General features: G+C 38.7%; 1 protein-coding gene across 1 annotated transcript in view; it reads right to left on the bottom strand.

Annotated features, from left to right (window-relative positions):
- Window positions 1-1056: 1056 nt before the first annotated feature.
- mthfr.L (methylenetetrahydrofolate reductase (NAD(P)H) L homeolog) overlaps window positions 1057-21468 on the bottom strand; it is a 28841-nt gene continuing 8429 nt past the window's right edge. The window contains 10 exon segments of the mRNA NM_001086623.1: window positions 1057-2034; window positions 2691-2810; window positions 3540-3641; window positions 5622-5804; window positions 6319-6499; window positions 6582-6716; window positions 8731-8981; window positions 10202-10395; window positions 10492-10602; window positions 11717-11955. Of these exon segments, the coding sequence (NP_001080092.1) occupies window positions 1837-2034; window positions 2691-2810; window positions 3540-3641; window positions 5622-5804; window positions 6319-6499; window positions 6582-6716; window positions 8731-8981; window positions 10202-10395; window positions 10492-10602; window positions 11717-11955 (1714 nt within the window). The 3' untranslated portion in view covers window positions 1057-1836.

Raw genomic sequence — 21468 nt, 5'->3', positions numbered from 1 at the left:
TCCTAACAGATATATTTAATACTTATTGGGAGCAAAACAAGCCTATAAGGTTTATTTAATGTTTACATGATTTTGTAGTAGACTAAAGGTATGGAGATCCAAATTACAGAAAGATACGTATAATGGATCTTTCTGTAATTTAAATATTCATGTCTTAAATCTACTAGAAAATCATGTAAACATTAAATAATCCAATAAGGATTAATTATATCTTAGTTTGGATCAAGTACAAGGTACTGTTTTATTTTTACAGAGATAAAAGAAATCATTTTTAAAAATTTGGATTATTCAGATCAGGGGTGTCCAACCTGCGGCCCGATTGATCCAGGATGGATATGAATGCGGCCCAGCTTGAAACTCTCAGTTCCCGAGGAAACGTCATGTTGCAAAGGATATAGGATGAGGGGGACTCTGCCCATTGCCCAGTTTGTAATAATAAATCTATTTAATATCCAGGCGTCCCATATTCCAGTGTATAGCTCCATTTGGTTATCCAACTGGTATTGTAGTTCTCTTTTTTGTATTTTCTTTACTTTTACAAATCAAAAGTGATTGTGTATTTCATGTGGGGCCCCAGACAATTTTTGTTTTTCCAATGTGGCCCAGCGAAGCCAAAAGGTTGGACACCCCTGATTTATAGAAAATGGAGTCTATGGGTGATGCCTCCATAATTCGGAGCTTCCTGGATAAGGGATCCCCTACCCACACGCACAATTTTTTTTATGTTACCAAGAATAGGCACACACCTGTACAAATTGTGTTTCAATTTATTTTTCCTGGAACTTTCCAAAAGTGCCTAAATTGTTCACCATGTGGATATGCATCACATTATCACATAATTTTCTGCTGCTGCTATTAATACTTTACATGATGATTTGGGTTTTTGTTACAAAAATTTTTTTTTAAAGTACAGTACTACAGACTATTCGTCTGGCTCGTGAGTCACCTTCCTCACAACAAACCAAGCAAATGGCATGTTAGACCCACTTTTTGTTTTGCTCCCTGCTATCCAGTGTGTTCTGTAAAGGAGTACAGAAAACATCACAAAATGGTGGCTCAAGGTAAAATTAAAATATTTATTGATCTGTACTATACATTATTGATATGTATACAAAAATACAGAGTTTTTAGTGTTGCTCATTCAGAGTAATTAACCTTAGTTTTATGAATGTCTATATTTCTGGTAGTGAAACAGAGCCCACATAATTACATACTTTAAAGTCCATGGAATACAAGTTAAGGAAACTCCAGTAGGCTCTTCTATTCAAAACAAGCACTGCTGCCGTAAAGGCCAAAACATAAAATCCGAATTTCCTGTTTTAAAGTCCTAGTTAAAAATAAGTTAAAAACATACAAAACAGAAGGTGGACGTCTGGAGAGCATTAATTAAAAAGACACTAATTGCTGATCTCCTAATTCTGGAGACCAAACTAGATATAAAAATGATTCTGAGGGGAGACCTCATTTTTTTACACTGAGGTTTTACCTGAAGTGTTCAATCTTTTAATGTTCATATTTGTGCAATTCAGAAGACAGTATTCCTATAATTAATACTAAATTTTTGACAGTATAGTGCTATACAGTAAGGCTTATGGCACACAGTGTGTATTATTCAGCATGTTACTTTTCCACACACAAGTGCATGGTTGCATTTGGGGCTTCTGACCGCAGAGAAATGCCTTGTGTGTCATAGGCCTGAGGAATCCTTTAAAACATAACTGGAGCATTCAAATTTACGGACAGAAGGGGGGTGAAATGGCACAGTCCATCTCAAAACCATTTGAATTGCACTTTAGCCACGAGGTAGTAGGCACATCAGCAGGATACAGCTTATTCTCACTGGTCAGTTGGTCTATCATGCTCTTTAAAGGTGTCCTCTATAACCTGCCACAAGCAATTCTCAAGGGGGAAATCATTGTCCACCAGATTTACCAAGTAGTAGTTGTCATGAATATACTGAATAATCATACGGGATGGAGACTCCTCTTCATACAGTTTGGCCCACTGCTCAATCCACAGGGCAAAGGCTTCATCCTGCGGGTAAAAAAAGATTTTTGAAAGGTTTGGATCTCACGTGTTTTGCAAAAAGACATAAGTATGTATACAGACCTATCAATACACACACATATATATATATATATATAGAATATACAGTAACAACATTACTCAGATTGATACCAATAAAAATAACTTGGTAATATGGTTCTGAGGAATGACTTCTAAATATATCTGCACTCGTCGCTTCAGCTGTAACATTAAAGAGATACTGACACCAGAAAATATTTTTTTTATATTTATCATAACATTGTCTTTGAATGCTATTTATAATTTTGCCATAAAAGTATTTGCCTGATGCTCTTAAATTACCTTTCTTACCCCCATGTTCCTCTATGAGGGGGCTGCCATATTTGTGCAGCAGGAGTCCGTAAGCATAAAAACTCTAACTGACAGGCTGAGAAGGGACAGTCAGGTTGGCAAAACAGTCAGGTTTAGAAACTCCAGGTAACAATTACTCACAAAAGCAGTGAAAAACGATCAACATGACCTATAGGTAACTTTTAATGTACATTAATATTTTGAAAAGAACATTTTTTAGTGTCTATCACTTTAAATAACATCATAAGAATCAGGTAATGTTTGTGACTTATCTCTACAAATACCATGGGCTAATATCTACACAATTTATTTACCTTCCAATACACAAAGCTAACTGGATCCACAACGGTTGGCTGAATAATTTCACGTCCTGGAAAGATTCCCCACGTCACAGCATTTGGTTGTAAATCTGCAGCATTGGTAATGTTTTGACCCTATAAAATGCGGGAGAAATATTTCACTCAGTGTAAATGGAAATGCTGCATTTTATGAGCGCTCACTAGCTGCACTTAAAGGGGTTGTTCACCTTTAATTTAACTTTTATTATGATGTAGAGAGTGATATTCTGAGACAATTTGTAATTAGTTTCAATTTTTTATTGTTTGCGGTTTTTGAGTTATTTAGCTTTTTATTCAGCGGCTCTCCAGTTTGCAATTTCAGAAATCTTGTTGCTAGAGTTAAAATTACCCCAGCAACCATGCACAGATTTAAATATGAGACTGGAATATGAATAGGAGAGGGCCTTTATATAAAGTTGAATAATAAAAACTAGCAATAACAATACACTGTAGCCTTGCAGAACATGTTTTTTTTAACAATAGTGACAATCCCAAAAAAAAAGGGGAACTAAACACCACCCATTTATACAATAATGAACAGACGTGAAAGATATAACATACATATGTTGATCAAGAATCCACAAGCTTAACTAAAATATGTCAGACTGTGGGGAAATGATATCGCACTCAGCCCAGATGCCTTAACTCCAATGGCATCACACTTGAAAATAAACGTTGCCTTTAGAGTTTACACAAGCCTAATTAGAGATTCATAACCTACTGCTGTGGGTGCACTTAAACTGAACAGTTGTATTTTCTAGGCTTTAGACTAAAACTACAAAATATAGGCCAGGGATTTGCTTTAAAGTCTGCCATTCAACTTACATGTACATTGACTATATGATAGTTCACACGTGGCTCATATCGCTTAAGCACTTTGATGAGGGCAGAGACCATTTCACTGGATGTGAAGAATTCAAGATAGGCCTAAGAATAAAAAAAAGTGTGATTAGTCAGCAAACGTATATGTATACAATAAAAAGCAAAATATAAAGTAATATATGATGAATTTATAATCACTGGGTTATTGCGAATTTTAAAATCGCATATTTTCAAAATTCTTAATTATGCAACATAAATATTATGAAAATTGAATGTTCCTATACATGTAAAATTGTTGCTTTTTGAATATTCAAAAGCAAACTAATCAGTTACTGTCCCATTGGGAACTATACAGCATTTCTGGGTAAATGTTAGGATAATATGAATATTAAAGAGCAAATGTGGTGAAAATGACAATTCAATATACAGTAAGCTTCTTATTAACATTAGAAAGAAAAATGTAAATATATTCAATTAAGAATTCTGTGCCATTTCTGAAATAATGAAGTCACTCTTCCTTAAAAATCCATGTTGCTTCATTTTATCTGCATGCAGGAATCAAGTATTATAGCAAAATCTTGCTGTTCCTTATTTCTATGAGACAAATTTTCATTTTAGCAACACTTCCCCTTTGAACTTGTCAACACTACAACCACTAAGGCAATTGGTAGTACTGTTTAAGCTTTGCACAGGTAAATGGCAGCGACGTTGTTTATTCATTTTAGTCAATCAGTATTGCTGTATGGATCTGAGACACATACCTTTTCAAAGATCAGTATTAAAGATTGAAGATTCTACATTTACAGATGTGGAATGGTCTGATTTCTTTGCAGCTTCCTAAACATGAACCCCCTCAAAACATTTGCTTTATTTCACACCATTATTAATATTATAAATATTTACAGCAGGGAAAATAAGTATTCAATGGTTTTCTCAGTAAATATATTTCTAATGGGGCTAAGTGATCCACACATACAAAGACAAATAAGTCCATAAATGAAGTTACGTGTAATAAAGTGGAATGACAGGGAATAAGCATTGAACATGCTTACAGACATTTATTTAATACTTAGCAGAAAAGCCTTTGTTGGTAATAACAGCTTCAAGATGCCTCCTGTATGGAGAAACTAGTCGCATGCATTGCTCAGGTGTGATTTTGGCCCATTCTTCCACACAAACGGTCTTCAAACCTTGAAGGTTCCAGGGCCTCTTCTATAATATCTGATCTTCAGTTCTTTCCATGAATTTGTCGGGTGATTGACTGCACCTTTCTAGTAGCTTTATTTTCTTTCTCTGAAACAAATTGAGTGTCCTTGGCTGCTTGTTTGGGATCATTGTCTTGCTGAAATGTCCACCCTTGTTTCATCTTCAGCATCCTGGTAGATGATTCTTATCAAGAATGTCCCGGTACATTTCTCCTTTCATCCTTCCTTCAATTATGAGGTCTGCCAGTATCATATGCTGAAAAAAGCCCCACACCATGATGTTCCCACCTCCAAACTTCACTGTTAAGTATGGTGTTTTTGGGGTGATGTGCAGTGCCATTTCTCCTTCAAACATGGTGTGTGCAATGACATCCAAAGAGTTCAATTTTGGTCTCCTCTGACCAGACTATATTCTCACAGAATTTCATTGGCTTGTCCAAATGTTGTGCAGCAAATTTGAAACAAGTTTCCAACATGCTTTTTCTTTTTATAGGCCATTAATTAGCATTGATAGGGGCAGGATTGTTTTCTATAAACTGACAGATTTCAGCAGGTTTTTTGGCTTTCCATGCCTTTTTGCACCTCCTTTTCTTCATGTGTTCAATACTTATTCCCTGTCTCATTCCACTTTATTTCACATAACTTAATTTATGGATTTGTTTTGATCTTTTTCTATGTGTGGATTACTTGGGTTGTAACAGACATCTGGTGTAAATTTGTCAATTTTTATGCCATTAGAAATATATTTTGTTAGAAAAACGTTGAGTGTTCAATATTTTCCCTGGTATAAATAATGAAATAAATAAATGTTTTTATATGTATTGAAATTATTCTGTAACGGGTAAATTAACCCGTCATGAATAGAAAACCTTGGTAATACCTTTTGAAAGACATAGCCTCTGCTGGGACCCCAGCCCACAATTGGGTCTGTGGAGGGCTTCCCGTTGACATTTGGTTGGGAGTTGATAGTCAGAATTCCCCTTTTATTAACTTTCTGCAGTTCATTCTTCAGTAGATTGGTCTCTGGAGCAAGAGGATCATCATTCCAAGGTAAACAGTTTACCTGTATACAGAAAAAGCAGCAGATTAATACTACAGTCAAAACAAACAAGGAAAATGTTCTTACAACACAAACAAACATACACCTAGTATGTGCATGGCTTACTTTTACTATTAACAGTCCTAGAATATGTGTTTACCAAATTTATAACAGACAATTGTGTATCAATAGAAATGATAAAATACAGGAGTTAAAGCATTTTTACTGTATAAACACAGGTATTGGATCCCTTATCCGGAAACCTGTTATCCAAAAAGCTACAAATTACGGGAAGGCCATCTCCCATAATCCATTTTAAGCAAATAATTCTCTTTTTTTAAAAATTAGTACTTTGTACTGGATCTTTACTAAGCTGCATGAATCCTATTGGGTTTATTTAATGTTTAAATGATTTTTAACAGACTTAACGTAAGGTGATCCAAATTACTGGAAGATCCCCTATCTGGAAAGCCAAGGATCCCAAGCATTCCGGATAATAGATTCTGTACCTGCATATAGAATCCATAAACAATCTTACTTTGTGCCCATTAGGGTTAGGTTCTCCAGAGATGTAATAGGTAAACACTTCAAACACACTCTCTTCGCTGTTGAGTTCTTGTCCCCACATTTTCAGTAATTCTTCTCGTGGAGATTTGCTTTTCAGGTAAAAAAGGTAATAGTCCTTTAACTCACCAAAAGCTGGAGAAGAGGAGTTGCCCCTTAAAAACAAAGAAGCAAAATGTAACTAAAAGACCTGTATCATTTACAGAACAATAAACTTCCACTTGTCAGTCAACATACCAACGCCCATTTGGAAATTCATCCCACTCCTGTGTACGATGTATGTAACTCTTTGGCCTACTAGCCCAAAAAATTGGACGGACGTCTTCTACTCTTCGTTTTGGATGTGCACTCATAGCCCAAGGCATAGGTCGCCTAGTGAACAACAAAGGGAATTATATATTATCAACACCACTGTCTCCAGCTGGCATACTACACACTAAAACTAAAATATATTGTTACTTGCAAAAATGTTATGTATCTGTCAGAAGAACTACTTCAGAGACTCACAAGCTCACAGTTCTCAATGTAACAAATCCTTTTTGCAAAGTAAAGTGAAGCCTCCTTTCAACACATTGTTAGCTTAGTCTCTCTTTTTTCTGCATTTCAATAATGTACCTTTGGAGTACTGGAGATAGGCTTCACAGCATATTTTAGATGTGGCATTACCAGTGCTTTGTAAAGGGTAAGAAATACCCTTTTCTCTTGTGAGTCTATACCACTTTGCATACAGGACAATATCCTGCTGCCCCTTCTCTGCTACTGAAGTACTCTTAGGTCCTTCTCCATCTAGAATTCACTTCTAGAAGTATCCAGGATATTTTAAAATCCCAAGTGCCAAACCTTTGTCAACACTGAATCTTGTCGGACACTTAAACTGGCCATAGACATGCAGATTTATCCTTAAAGCTGGCCATAGACATGTAAATGTGTCCTTATGTTGAATGAACGATCGCCTGTTGCAATCTTCAACCTACAACTAACCATTCAGATAAATAAAGTAGAAAGGAGAACAAATCAGACAATATTCTGGCCATGAATTGACAAACGGCAATAGTAGGAAAGTTATATCAGACATATAGTAGTGACAGTCACCCACTGATTTTGTCAGATAGACATTACATGCAGAAATATTGTTAGCCGACAGAAATCTTCTAACGTGTCCAATCGATTAAACGACTGGTCGATATGGTACAAAAAATGTCGGGACAATCCACACACTGTCTAAAAATCATACAAACCTTTGTTTAGCCTCCCCAAGATCTCTTAAAATCCCCCAACAAGCATGATACATCATGGATAGGTTTGATATTGTATAATATTTTAATACTAACACCAAAAAGAACAGACCTTATTTTAGAAAGCAAATGTTTGTGACATTGTAACAGCAGCCTTGGCAAAATTTGAGATCTACTGTGACTCTATTGTCTATAATTGGCCATACATATTAAGAGGTTGCCAACGAGTGGATTTTTTTACCAATATGCCCACCATGGCAAATATCTGTCTGATCAAATCATTTGGCCCTTGGGCTTATAATTAGATCATAATTGCCGCTATGCAGGTTGTTGAATCGAGGACTACACAAACGTGCAGATGCGATCCTTGATCTGACTGGAAAATCAAACCTGTCCAGTCAATATCTAGCCGATATTGGTTGGTCAGGCCTGTTGGTTTGCAAAACACATGGACTAATATAATAAGCTGCTGACTCAAGTCTAGAAGGTCAAACCCACAAAACATGAAAGGATAAATATATATGGCTTTTACTAGCCATTACATGTACAAGTTAAGCCACCGAACATTTTAGTTTATGTATATGGAAAAATAGCTTAGAATTATGCAAAAAAACTGTTTTAGGGTGAAGGCCCTCTTAAGTTAACAATTTAACTTCCATGTTAATCGTCAGACAATGACAATTAATTTCAAATAAGCCTTGCCTTTTATTGCAGTGCAGTGTTAGTGTAACACTGGTTTATCTGTTATATATATACAAAAAGCTTAAACATCATACAACGTTAAAAGATCAGATGCACACGGATTATGTTGTATGCTTCTATGTACAGTAACTTTCATCAAAATGCCCCAAGGAAAATTTTGTGAATACTGAAAATTTTAAGAAATTGTACTTGCAAACAAAACAAAATAGCAGCTTATTTAAATAATCTACATTTGAGCTTCTGACCCAATGCAGTTTGCACCACTGAAAATCTTAGACAAACTATATGTTTCAATATTATTATTACCATTTCTTCATAAAGCATTGTGTTTACGAACAAAAATTGTCCATATACACATACTTTATTCTATACTAGAAAAAAAAAAAAAAAAAAAGTATTACTAAAGTTGCCAGAGTAGATCCTTGTTACAGCAGAGTTGCTTTACCCACCTAGGATCTTCTTTCCACATCCCAAGGCGCTTCAAGACATCGATAGTGGCTACCTCTCTGTTAAGTGTATAGAAGTGAAGTCCGTGTACCAGACCGCTGTCCAGCAGCTCCCTACACATTGATACTGCCAAGTCAATGCCATAATTTCTAATGGCTGCATCATTATCCTTAATTGGTTCTATGACATCCATAATTTCCTGGGGGACCTCAAGTTTTGATAATTTTACTAGCTGACGCAAAGAGCCATATCCCTGATTAACATAAGAAAAAAAAATTAAATCAGGTAAATAGTTTCTGCCTTTCAAATTACCGAATTTTTACCACATAATGACAGAGTAGAAAGGATGAGGCAATCAAGCTTGTTTACAAATGTACAAGTATGGGATCCCTTATCTGAAAACATGTTATCCAGAAAGCTCCAAATTACATCTCTACAGTCCATTTTAAGCAATTAATTCAAATTAAAAGACAAAAAAAAAAAAAAAGATTTCCTTTGTTCTCAGTTTAAACAGTACCTTCTACTGGATGCTAATTAAGCTATAAAAATCAATATTGGTGGTAAAATCATCTTATTGGGTTTATACATTTTTTTAAGCAGACATGGTGTGGTGATTTAAATTAAGATGCCTTATCTGGAAAACCCCAGGTCCAAAGCATTACAAATAACAGATCCTATACCTGTAATAGTTTATGTAAGCTTTAAATGGAAATAAACTAAAAAGTTCCCATGTCACGTTTATTTCAAATTTAACTAATACGCTATCCAATAGTTTAATATGTATTTATACAAGTTTCAAGCAATAAAATTATATTTTGATTATATATCTGCGCTTTAGCTATAAATGTGCATTTTTAACATCTTTGATTGTTTATCACAATGGGAGAGGAAACCAGTCCTCCTTTCCACTCCTTCAATGCTGAACCAGCAAAATACACCTCAGTCAGGTTCAGGGAGATGGCAGGAAACTGTACCAGCATGAATGTGAGATGATTTCTTGCTATTTGTTACCAGTGAGTGGAGCTACTAAATGCTGAGAAAACAAAACCTCATAATAGCTATTTGTGCCATTTCCTTAAAATAGTAGATTGTGGATACTCTAAATCCAAATCTTACAAAAGTATCTGCACCAGCAAGTCTTCGTTGTTTTCCTATAGTGAGATTTTATCCATGCAAATGGAATAATATAGTGAATAATGTACCCCTGCCCCCAATTGTAAAATATAATTATAAGTCTTCATAAGACTTATAATAAAATCATTTTAGTGTGGCTTATATTCATGTAGCCTGTGTAAAGTCACTGATTGCATCTTAAGAAAGCTGAATACGGGTAGCTGCACGTGTAGCCCTATATGTAGAGCTGGCTCAAAGTCAGCAATGCTCTCAAGTTGCCTTTACATGCTTTTTCTAAGGTGAATAATATTTAAGGCACAATAAAATGGGCACCCTTGTGTGTTCATATCAACAACATACTTGGATCGGGAAGATTCCAGGCAAGACAGGACACGTTATCCCTATAGCTCTACAATCCTTTAAAAATGTAAGGAATGTCTCAGATCGAAAGAAAAGCTGAGTGATAATAAAATCTGCTCCAGCATCTATTTTCTCCTTAAGGTGCTTCAAGTCCTGGTCATAGCTTTCTGCATCAGGGTGTCCTCTGGGATATCCTAATTACAGAGAGAGATAAAAAAAAACCTTACTATCAGGATTTTCTTTGGCTGGTATTTGACACAAGTCATGAGGGGGAAACCATCAAACCTTACCGGCAACACATATATCAAAGTAATCCTCAAATTCATGACGAATGTGCTTAACAAGATCAACAGCATAATTAAAGCCCTCTGCCTCTTCCTCCCATTCCTCACCAGTAGGGTCTAGAAACAAAACAAATAACATTAAGTGCACAATTAGGATGTAAGTTGTACCAAACCAATATGATACATATTAAACATTGTACACTCTAAGTTCAGTCCTGCATTTTTCAAGTGGAGGAGGGCAGTTAGGCTACTTGGGTGCCCAACAAACTTAACCCATCCCCAGTGATTTAACATGTTTTTGCCCTTGTAAGTCATATGATTTATTAAAACTTGTATTTGTCTTCATAAAACCTGTATTTGTCTTAATATGTATTAATTTCATTCACTGTGAACCTGATCAAATAATAGAATGCTGCCCTGACATGGCAAAACAAATGGATCTGAACTGAATGCCACATTCATATACTAAGAATGTGTCAAGAAAAATCAAACCTTTTGTTTTAGGCAGTTGAAAAAGGAAACGGACAGTTTGTTAAACTTCACCCTCCAGCTCCACAAGTTGTCTTGTCACACTTGATAAAGGGCCTTGGTGCCCGAAACATGTTGTGTGGAAATTTAATAAATCTTAAATGCAGTTATTCTGCCTACAGCGTGTGATTCCCATACTTCGACAAAATTGTGATTTATAAGAGGAGGCCAGGGACGGAGCTTCCAGGGAAACACATAGTCTGGCTATACTAAAAATGCGGCTAATGAGTGTAAACCTACTATAGAGAAGTTGTCTTGTTATGTCCCGATTGTCAGGCAACCTACTCAGTATGGCCATGTTGGCACCCTTTAGGGAAGTCACACTCACATATTCACACTCATACATGCATTCAGCACTTACATACAACATATTACATGCGGTGAGCACCATGTGAGAGAGCCTTTACAGTTACAGTCTATCACCTTTAGGGAGTCACTTTCATAAACTTTACTATTCTGACTATTAAAAAAAAATAGGACCACTGAAGGTGAAACACGGAGAAAAAGGAGGCAACAAATATGCTTTCATTCAATAAACTGTTCAAGGAGGGATGTCAGTTGTAAGAGGTTCTGCAGCCAATGTTTGGTTCTAGTAGCTATACTGGGTAAGTGAGCAAATGGATCTGAAGTAGGGTTGCTTAAGAAAGTATGTGTGATAGATACCATATGTTGCACTATAAATAAAAGCATTTTGGATCCATACCTCCTCTAAGAGCCATTATGTTCTTCAGCCCAAGACGCTTTGCCTTTTGGAGATGCTTTGTAATGTCCTCCTTCGTCTGATTGCAGCATGTCATATGCAAAAGAGTCTCTAACCCACAGAAATTAACAGCAGTACTTGCAATAATCATGGAGGATGTCTCTTTATCTGAGCCGGGATCTCCAGCAGGGTGCCAGGTCACATCAATGAAGAGGGGACCTCCTGAACCCATTCGATCAAACCTGAGGCAATAAACCACAATTATATCACTACCAAATCAGCAACCACATCACTGCCATCTGCCACAGAACGAGCATCACCCATTATTCTTAATGACTACTAGTACAGATATGGGATCGGTTATCCGGAGACCTGTTATCCACAAAGCTCCAAATTACAGGAAGACCATCTCCATTTTAAAGGGGAATGGTCGCGAAAATGAAATATTAGCTTCGGCATACTAAAATAAGAAAGTTTCTAAATACAATCAGTTAAAAATTCTGTACCAAGTTTATAATCGCTATTCCTCTTTCAGCATTGGTTTCTCTTCATTCGGTCTTCATTCAGGAGTTTGGTGTCACATGAATGATCCAATATATCTTATAGGGGGGCTCCTTTTGCCTAGATGTATTAGAGCTCATTTTATTAAATCCTGTCTCTCTACATGCAGAATTTGTGCAAAAGGCAGTTATTTTATAAGATGTTGTTTGTACTGGAACCAGTTATTTGAGTGAGCTCTAATACGTCTGCTGGGAAAGGGAGATCATTCATCTGACACCCAACAGCTGCATGAAGACAGAATGAAGAGAAACAGATGCTGAGAGAGGGATATTGAATATAAATTTCATTATTTCAGAAACATTACAGTATTTTTAATTGATTGTATTTAGAGTATGAGGAATTGTATATTAAATTTTCATTTTCAGGATAGTTCCCCTTTAACTAAAATATTACATAACATAAATGTTAAAACAATTCATTTTTAATAAATCAGTACCTTGTACTTGATCCCAACGACAATATAACTAATTGTTATTGGAAGCAAAACAATCCTACAGTGGTGTGAAAAACTGTTTACCCCTTCCTGATTTCTTATTCTTTTGCATGTTTGTCACACTTAAATGTTTCTGCTCATCAAAAACCGTTAACTATTAGTCAAAGATAACATAATTGAACACAAAATGCAGTTTTTAAATGAAGGTTTACGTTATTAAGGGAGAAAAAAAAACTCCAAATCTACATGGGCCTGTGTGAAAAAGTGATTGCCCCCCTTGTTAAAAAATAACTTAACTGTGGTTTATCACACCTGAGTTCAATTTCAAAGGTTATAAAGCCATTTCTAAAGCTTTGGGACTCCAGCGAACCACAGTAAGAGCCATTATCCACAAATGGCAAAAACATGGAACAGTGGTGAACCTTCCCAGGAGTGGCCGGCCAACCAAAATTACCCCAAGAGCGCAGAGACAACTCATCCGAGAGGCCACAAAAGACCCCAGGACAACATCTAAAGAACTGCAGGCCTCACTTGCCTCAATTAAGGTCAGTGTTCACGACTCCACCATAAGAAAGATACTGGGCAAAAACGGCATGCATGGCAGATTTCCAAGGCGCAAACCAATTTTAAGCAAAAAGAACATTAAGGCTCGTCTCAATTTTGCTAAAAAAACATCTCAATGATTGCCAAGACTTTTGGGAAAATACCTTGTGGACCGACAAGACAAAAGTTGAACTTTTTGGAAGGTGCGCGTCCCGTTACATCTGGCGTAAAAGTAACACAGCATTTCAGAAAAAGAACATCATACCAACAGTAAAATATGGTGGTGGTAGTGTGATGGTCTGGGGTTGTTTTGCTGCTTCAGGACCTGGAAGACTTGCTGTGATAGATGGAACCATGAATTCTACTGTCTACCAAAAAATCCTGAAGGAGAATGTCCGGCCATCAAGCTGAAGCGATCTTGGGTGCTGCAGCAGGACAATGACCCAAAACACACCAGCAAATCCACCTCTGAATGGCTGAAGAAAAAACAAAATGAAGACTTTGGAGTGGCCTAGTCAAAGTCCTGACCTGAATCCTATTGAGATGTTGTGGCATGACCTTAAAAAGGTGGTTCATGCTAGAAAACCCTCAAATAAAGCTGAATTACAACAATTCTGCAAAGATGAGTGGGCCAAAATTCCTCCAGAGCTGTTATGATTTAATTCCGCTATGGACTCCAATGGCTGAGACCGGCTACAATGTAGCTAATTGCTACACTTGCGGAGTTCAAGAATTAGTAACTCACTGGCAACATAACCGCAACCTGTTGAACTCGGCTATAGTGCTATACTCTCTCTGGGCGGCTTGAATTCCGGAAGGCCCAATATTACTTCACTGAACCCATGCAGAGGCTTACGGCAGAGCGGTGCTTCGGAAGTACACGCTAATAACGTTCACGTGGCGGCTGATTTCTGAGCCCGACACAAGTTATTTAACACTACCCAAAGCCCCAATTCACTGCACGGAGGCAGACTCAAACTCGAAACAAGAAGCGTTTACGCTAACTACACACACGCTCGGCTTTCATTGAACTGGCAGCCGCGTGTGCACTTCAGAGCCTTAAGACACCTCTGCTCCCTGCGGATAGGCTGCTGAACCCACCTGCCATTAACTCCTGCCTCGCTGGCTGGGTCGTAAACCCTCACACTACTTATCCGCTTCACTTCAACCCTAACATTACCCCCCCCTTGAGGGCGGCCTCTGGCCGTCATAGGTCCTGGTTTACGGGGGTACCTCCGATGAAAGTCCCGAATCAGCCTCTTAGCATGAATGTTTCCCACTGGTTCCCAAGATCTTTCCTCAGGGCCAAATCCTTCCCTATCAACCAAATATTGAAGGTGGCCCCGAAAAATCCGTGAATCGAGGATGTCCGAGATGACAAACTCTGTCTCCCCATTGACCAACACTGGAGAAGGGGGCACCACACTGGGGTGGGAAAATTGTCCCTCAAGGTAAGGTTTCAAGAGACTGACATGAAACACAGGGTGAACCTTCATTGATTCAGGTAAATCGAGCCCATAGGCTACCGCATTAACCTTTTTCTTGATGTTGAATGGCCCAATAAATTTTGGACCTAATTTAGGAGATAGGACCTGTAGTTTCAAATTCCTTGTGGATAACCACACCTTGTCCCCTACCTGAAAACACACCTCCTGACTCCTGCGTTTATCAGCCTGCCTCTTCGAGCGAGCATTAGCCTCTTTGAGAGACGAGATGAGAGTGGCATGTAGATCCTGTAATGCAGATATCCGATCCTGTACTGCAGGGACAGAAGATGATTTGGGTAATCCAGGAAAGAAGAAGGGAGTCACCTCGCACACCCTGGCCGTCCAAGTTCCGCGACACCTGGTGCTCGATGAAGGAGGTGTTGGCAACCTCCGCAGCAATCGAGAAGGAAGAAATCACCGGCACAACAGGTTATTTCCAGCAGGGAAACCCTTGCTCGTTTATTTTGCGGATGCTTGACAAAGGGGTTACGCACCGAAACGTTGCATCCGCAAAATAAACGAGCAAGGGTTTCCCTGCTGGAAATAACCTGTTGTGCCGGTGATTTCTTCCTTCTTGGGTAATCCAGGAAACATTGAAGGATGGATGCCCGTGTTGGCAAAGAATGGAGTCATTCCGGTAGTAGTGTGAATGGAATTATTATACGCGAACTCCGCTGTTGGAAGGAACTGAACCCAATCATCTTGCAAAAATGCTACAAAGCAACGCAAATATTGCTCCAAGGTCTGATTCGTGCGTTCAGTCTGTCCGTTAGTCTGCGGATGAAATGCTGTGGAAAACGAAACTTGGATGCCCAATAATCTGCAGAATTCGCGCCAGAATCTAGAGGTGAATTGTGTACCGCGATCGGATACAATCGAATCAGGAGTACCATGTAATCTGAACACCTCCCGCACCATCAAATCTGCTGTCACCGCAGCTGATGGAAGGCCACGAGCAGGAATGAAGTGAGACATCTTTGTAAACCGGTCTACCACCACCAGTATGGTATTAGATCCTTGAGATGTAGGAAGGTCCACAATAAAATCCAGTGACAATGAACTCCATGGTTTTTGTGGAACTGGTAATGGCATCAGTAATCCCATAGGTGCTTTCCTTGAACTCTTACATCTAGCGCAAACTTGGCAGGAACGCACAAAGTCCATTACGTCGTGCCGAATCGTAGGCCACCAGAAACTTCTGCGTACAAGGTCTAATGTTTTATAAAAACCTAGATGACCTGCAACCTTGGAACTGTGATGTAACAGTAGAACTTGCTTGCGGTAGGATGTAGGAACAAAGATCTGCTTTCCATGGAAAAGAAAATTATCCAGTGCCTGCAATTCCCCAGATGTCAGTAAACTTGCAGCCTCAAGGTCCGTAGTATAAGCTTTCTTCATTCCCTCCCAAAAGTTTAAGTGAGGAACGGTGAAAAGAAAATGTTTTTATCCACAATTGGAATATCGGTTTTCCGACGTACGACAGTGGATATAGGAGGCCTGGAAAGCTCATCGGCTTTCCCATTTCTACTAGCAGGCCGATAAGAAATCACAAAATCAAATCGTGAGAAAAATAAAGACCATCTGGCTTGCCGTGGATTAATGCGCTTAGCGGACTTCAGGAATTCCAGATTTTTATGGTCTGTGAATACAATGATGGGGTTTTTAGCTCCTTCCAAGAAATGTCTCCATTCTTCGAAGGCGATCTTAATTGCCAATAATTACTTATTCCCTATGTCGTAATTCCTTTCTGCTTCTGTTAATCTTTTAGATAAAAATGCACAAGGATGGAGCAGAGATTTCGGACCATGGCGCTGAGACAGTATTGCGCCAACCGCATAATCTGAAGAATCCACCTCAACTATAAATGGTTTCTCCAAATCCGGATGTTTCAAAACGGGCGCTGAGGTGAATAAGGATTTCAATTTATCAAACGCCACCTGTTCTTGAGTTGACCAATGAAATGGCACCCCTTTATGAGTGAGACGAGTGATAGGAGCGCTAACTGCAGAAAAACCCTTAATAAAACGTCTATAGAAATTAGCAAATCCTATAAATCGTTGGATTTCTTTGACATTAGTTGGAATGTCCCATTGTAAAATGGCTTGGATCTTACTGGGATCCATTTTCAGTCCTTTGGATGAAATCTCAAACCCCAAAAATTAAATGACAGGAACCTCAAATTCACATTTTTCGAACTTGGCGTATAAATTATGTCTACGAAGCCTGCTTAGTACTTCCCGAACATGATGACGATGTTCTTCAATTTCGGCCGAAAAGATCAATATATCATCTAAGTAGATTATGAATTGATCTAACAAATCGTGAAAAATATCATTAATAAAAAACTGAAACGTGGCGGGCGCATTACTTAGGCCAAAAGGCATAACAGAGTACTCGAACTGCCCATATCGTGTACAAAATGCAGTTTTCCACTCGTCTCCCCTTCGAATACGAATTAAATTATATGCCCCGCGAAGATCTAACTTTGTAAAAATCCGAGCGGTTTTCAGTTGATCCAGAAGTTGAGACACGAGTGGTAACGGATACCGATTCTTGCATGTAATTTTATTCAACTCCCGGTAATCTATACAGGGCCGCAGTGTGCCATCCTTCTTTTTAACAAAGAAGATGGGAGCCCCAGCCGGTGATGAGGAGGGACGAATAAATCCTTTCTCAAGGTTTTCGTCTAAACATTTTTTTAATTCCTGCAGCTCTGGTTCAGAAAGATTATAAACTCTCCCATAGGGAATCTTGGCATCAGGGAGTAAATCGATGGGGCAATCATATGCCCGATGTGGGGGAAGTTTGTCTGCTTCCTTCTTATCAAAAACATCTACAAACTCCGAATAGGGAGCAGGCAATGTGTAATGAAGGTGTACTCGTTCTCCCCCCTTATTTTCCCAACTATTTGTTACTTGGGCCCCAAATGAGGTAATTGTCCGAAAAGTAACTTCCCTTGTCACCCAATTAATGCAGGGATTACATTGAAGCAACCATGGAAATCCTAAAATCAATTCAAAAGGAGTTGAAGGCAAAACATCAAATGAAATTTTTCCAACACACTCTTTATTAATCAACACCAAAACGTCTCGTAACTCATGAGTAATGGGCCCTGAACTCAAAAAGGATCCATCCACCACTTCCACAATCAGGGGTGATGGTTTACAAATCGGCTTGAACTCAGCCTTGGTTATCAAAGTGGAAGAAATGAAATTGCCTCTGGCCCCTGAATCGATGAGGGCTCTTGCTTCAATCTGACTGTTTCCCTTCTGCAAAGTAACAGATAAAGTGAAATATTTAGCGTTATGCATTACATAGGGAGACAGGTTATAAATCTGGGGTTTCTCTACACTACCTTTAGCCGTCTCCTTCTTGGTGTAAGAAGAACCACGGAACTTTTTGGGGCAGTCCACTGAGAAATGTCCCTGTGCAATACAGGCACAGATGCTGAGTGCGGCGCCGATTCCTTTCTTCGACAGAAATGGGTCCCCGGATGAACCCTACTTGCATGGGTTCCTCTCCTGAGGTTGCACCCGGTGCAGTCTCGCCCCTGACCACCCCAGTAATTGGGGCTGCGACTTGTCTCCCACTCTTTTCCCGACATCTTTCGGTGAGACGACCTATCAATCTTGATACACAATTGGATAAAGGAGCCAAGATCCTCTGGCGCATCCACCCGTGCCAATTCGTCTTTGATTTTGTCAGTTAACCCTCTCCTAAAATGAAATTTTTGGGCAGCCTCATTCCAGGAAGTGTCTGCCACCCATCTCCTGAAACTAGCGGCATACTCCGCCACTGATTTTTGCCCCTGAGATAAGGTAAGCAAATTAGTTTCTGCTGTAGCCACCTTATTTGGATCATCAAAAATAACTGACATAGCTGCCAGGAACCCGTGGAAATCTGACAGCAACGGGCTCTGCTGCTCAATTAAAGGTGAAGCCCAATTTAATGCTTCTCCTGATAATAATGTTAGGATTAACCCCACCTTACGAGAATCATGAACATATTGCTGAGGCTGTAACTGAAAAATCAACCGACATTGATTAATGAAACCCCTGAACGCCAGTCTGTCTCCACTGAATTTATCAGGCAGGGGCATTTTCTGTTCTCTAACTGCACTCGCGGCAGGAACAGCAGCGGTCCCACTTCCCCGTGCTATTTGACCCTGAAGTTGTTGTATTTGCGACTGCAAACTGGTCACCATTTGCACCATGGAAGAGAATTGTTGGGATAGTTCTGCAATAGCTTGATTGGTCTCAGCGGAATCCATCATGGGCCAGTTCAATATGTTATGATTTAATTCCGCTATGGACTCCAATGGCTGAGACCGGCTACAATGTAGCTATCACTAACTCGAGGAAACACTTGATACTAATTGCTACACTTGCGGAGTTCAAGAATTAGTAACTCACTGGCAACATAACCGCAACCTGTTGAACTCGGCTATAGTGCTATACTCTCTCTGGGTGGCTTAAATTCCGGAGGGCCCAATATTACTTCACTGAACCCATGCAGAGGCTTACGGCAGAGCGGTGCTTCGGAAGTACACGCTAATAACGTTCACGTGGCGGCTGATTTCTGAGCCCGACACAAGTTATTTAACACTACCCAAAGCCCCAATTCACTGCACGGAGGCAGACTCAAACTCGAAACAAGAAGCGTTTACGCTAACTACACACACGCTCGGCTTTCATTGAACTGGCAGCCGCGTGTGCACTTCAGAGCCTTAAGACACCTCTGCTCCCTGCGGATAGGCTGCTGAACCCACCTGCCATTAACTCCTGCCTCGCTGGCTGGGTCATTAACCCTCACACTACTTATCCGCTTCACTTCAACCCTAACAAGAGCGCTGTAAAAGACTCGTTGCAAGTTATCTTGATTGCAGTTATTGCTGCTAAGGGTGGCCCAACCAGTTATTAGGTTCAGGGGGCAATTACTTTTTCACACAGGTTTGGATTTCTTTTCTCCCTAAATAATAAAAACCCTCATTTAAAAACTGCATTTTGTGTTTACTTGTGTTATCTTTGACTAATAGTTAAATGTGTTTGATGATCAGAAACATTTTGTGTGACAAACATGCAAAAGAATAAGAAATCAGGAAGGGGGCAAATAGTTTTTCACACCACTGTATGTATATAATGTTGAAATTACTTTTTAGCAGGTAGTGTATGGATACTGTATTCTGTATAACAGGTCACATACCTGTATACATGAACACTATTGATAAGGGACATTGGATGGCATGTGACAACACACTTGATTTTAAAACAGTGTGAAATAGATTTTTGAACCCTGTGATATAAATGAAAATCATTAGAAACTTCATCTCTTACTAGATCAGAATGTCATATTCCATTTGATTATACAGTGTGTGGATCTGGAGACATTTAGCTCATAGAAGCTCTTACACTTTACCTTAATTTTAATAAAAGTGTCTACGGTTTTACAATATGGGCATGCAGCCCTCTGGACATTTTTTTGAGTGTGCTTTAGAGTATCATTGCACTAAGTGTAATTTTACATTATTATAATCTTTAGGGATGCACCGAATCCAGGATTCAGCCTTTTTCAGCAGAATTCGGCCGAATCCTTCTGCCTGGCCGAACCCTAATTTGCATATGCAAATTAGGGGCGGGGAGGGAAATTGCATGACTTTTTGTCACAAAACAAGGAAGTAAAAAATGTTCTCCCCTTCCCACCCATAATTTGCTTATGCAAATTAGCGTTCGGAATCGGTTTGGTATTCAACCGAATCTTTCGCAAAAGATTCAGGGGTTCAGCAGAATCCAAAATAGTGGATTCTGTGCATCCCTAATAATCTTATTGTGTTAGAGAAGTAAGCAAACTTCATCTTTCAGTGAAACATACAATATATAGTGAATAAAGTACCCCCTCTTGTAAAATATAAGGATATTATAAGTTACCAAGGAGTTTCATGACCATATAAAAACACGAGGCCGAAGGCCGAGTGTTTTTATACAGGTCATGGAACTCCGAGGTAACTCATAATATCCTCATATTTTACAATTGGGGGTACTTTATTTATTATAATACACAAATTTTAGTGAGTCATGTGACAGAAATTACATCACTACTCACCGTTTATAACTGATGACATCACTACTCACCGTTTATAAGGATATAATTTACAAGATATTCATGGCTTTTGTGTATTATATGTCCTTCCTTGCATAGCCGATTGCTTTTATACTCATTTCCCATGTATAGCCATGTTAATATCAAGCCTAATTACACGTAATGAGTCAAATTACTGTATATACATAAGAGATTCAGTATTACAGATTATGGATAAAGGGACACATCTCCTCAAAATTCCCTATAAAATACTCCAGTTAATTCACAGGATTTATTATTTGAATTTAAATGCACATATATTGGAGTGCTACTAACTCACCAAGAGTTTGTAATGGAACAGTAACAACAAAAAATGAAAGTGTTTTAAAGTAATGAAAATGTCATATTCTGTTGCCCTGCACTGGTAAAACTGCTGTGTTTGTTTCAGAAACACAACTATAGTTCATATAAACAAGCTGCTGTGTAGCAATGGCGGAAATTGAAAAAATGCTATATGGCACAGGTTAAAAGGTGGATAACAGATAACACCATTGTTCTACAGAGCATATTTTTTTTCTGCTGTGTAAGCTGAGCCTTTTCTACTTTGAATTGCTGCCCCCATTGCTACACAGCAGCTTATTTATATAAAGTAGTGT

The sequence above is a fragment of the Xenopus laevis genome, chromosome 7L (genome assembly GCF_017654675.1).
Source record: "Xenopus laevis strain J_2021 chromosome 7L, Xenopus_laevis_v10.1, whole genome shotgun sequence".
NCBI classification, from domain to species: domain Eukaryota; kingdom Metazoa; phylum Chordata; class Amphibia; order Anura; family Pipidae; genus Xenopus; species Xenopus laevis.
Note: the sequence above shows the minus strand (reverse complement) of the source record. Positions and strands in the feature narration are given on the sequence as shown.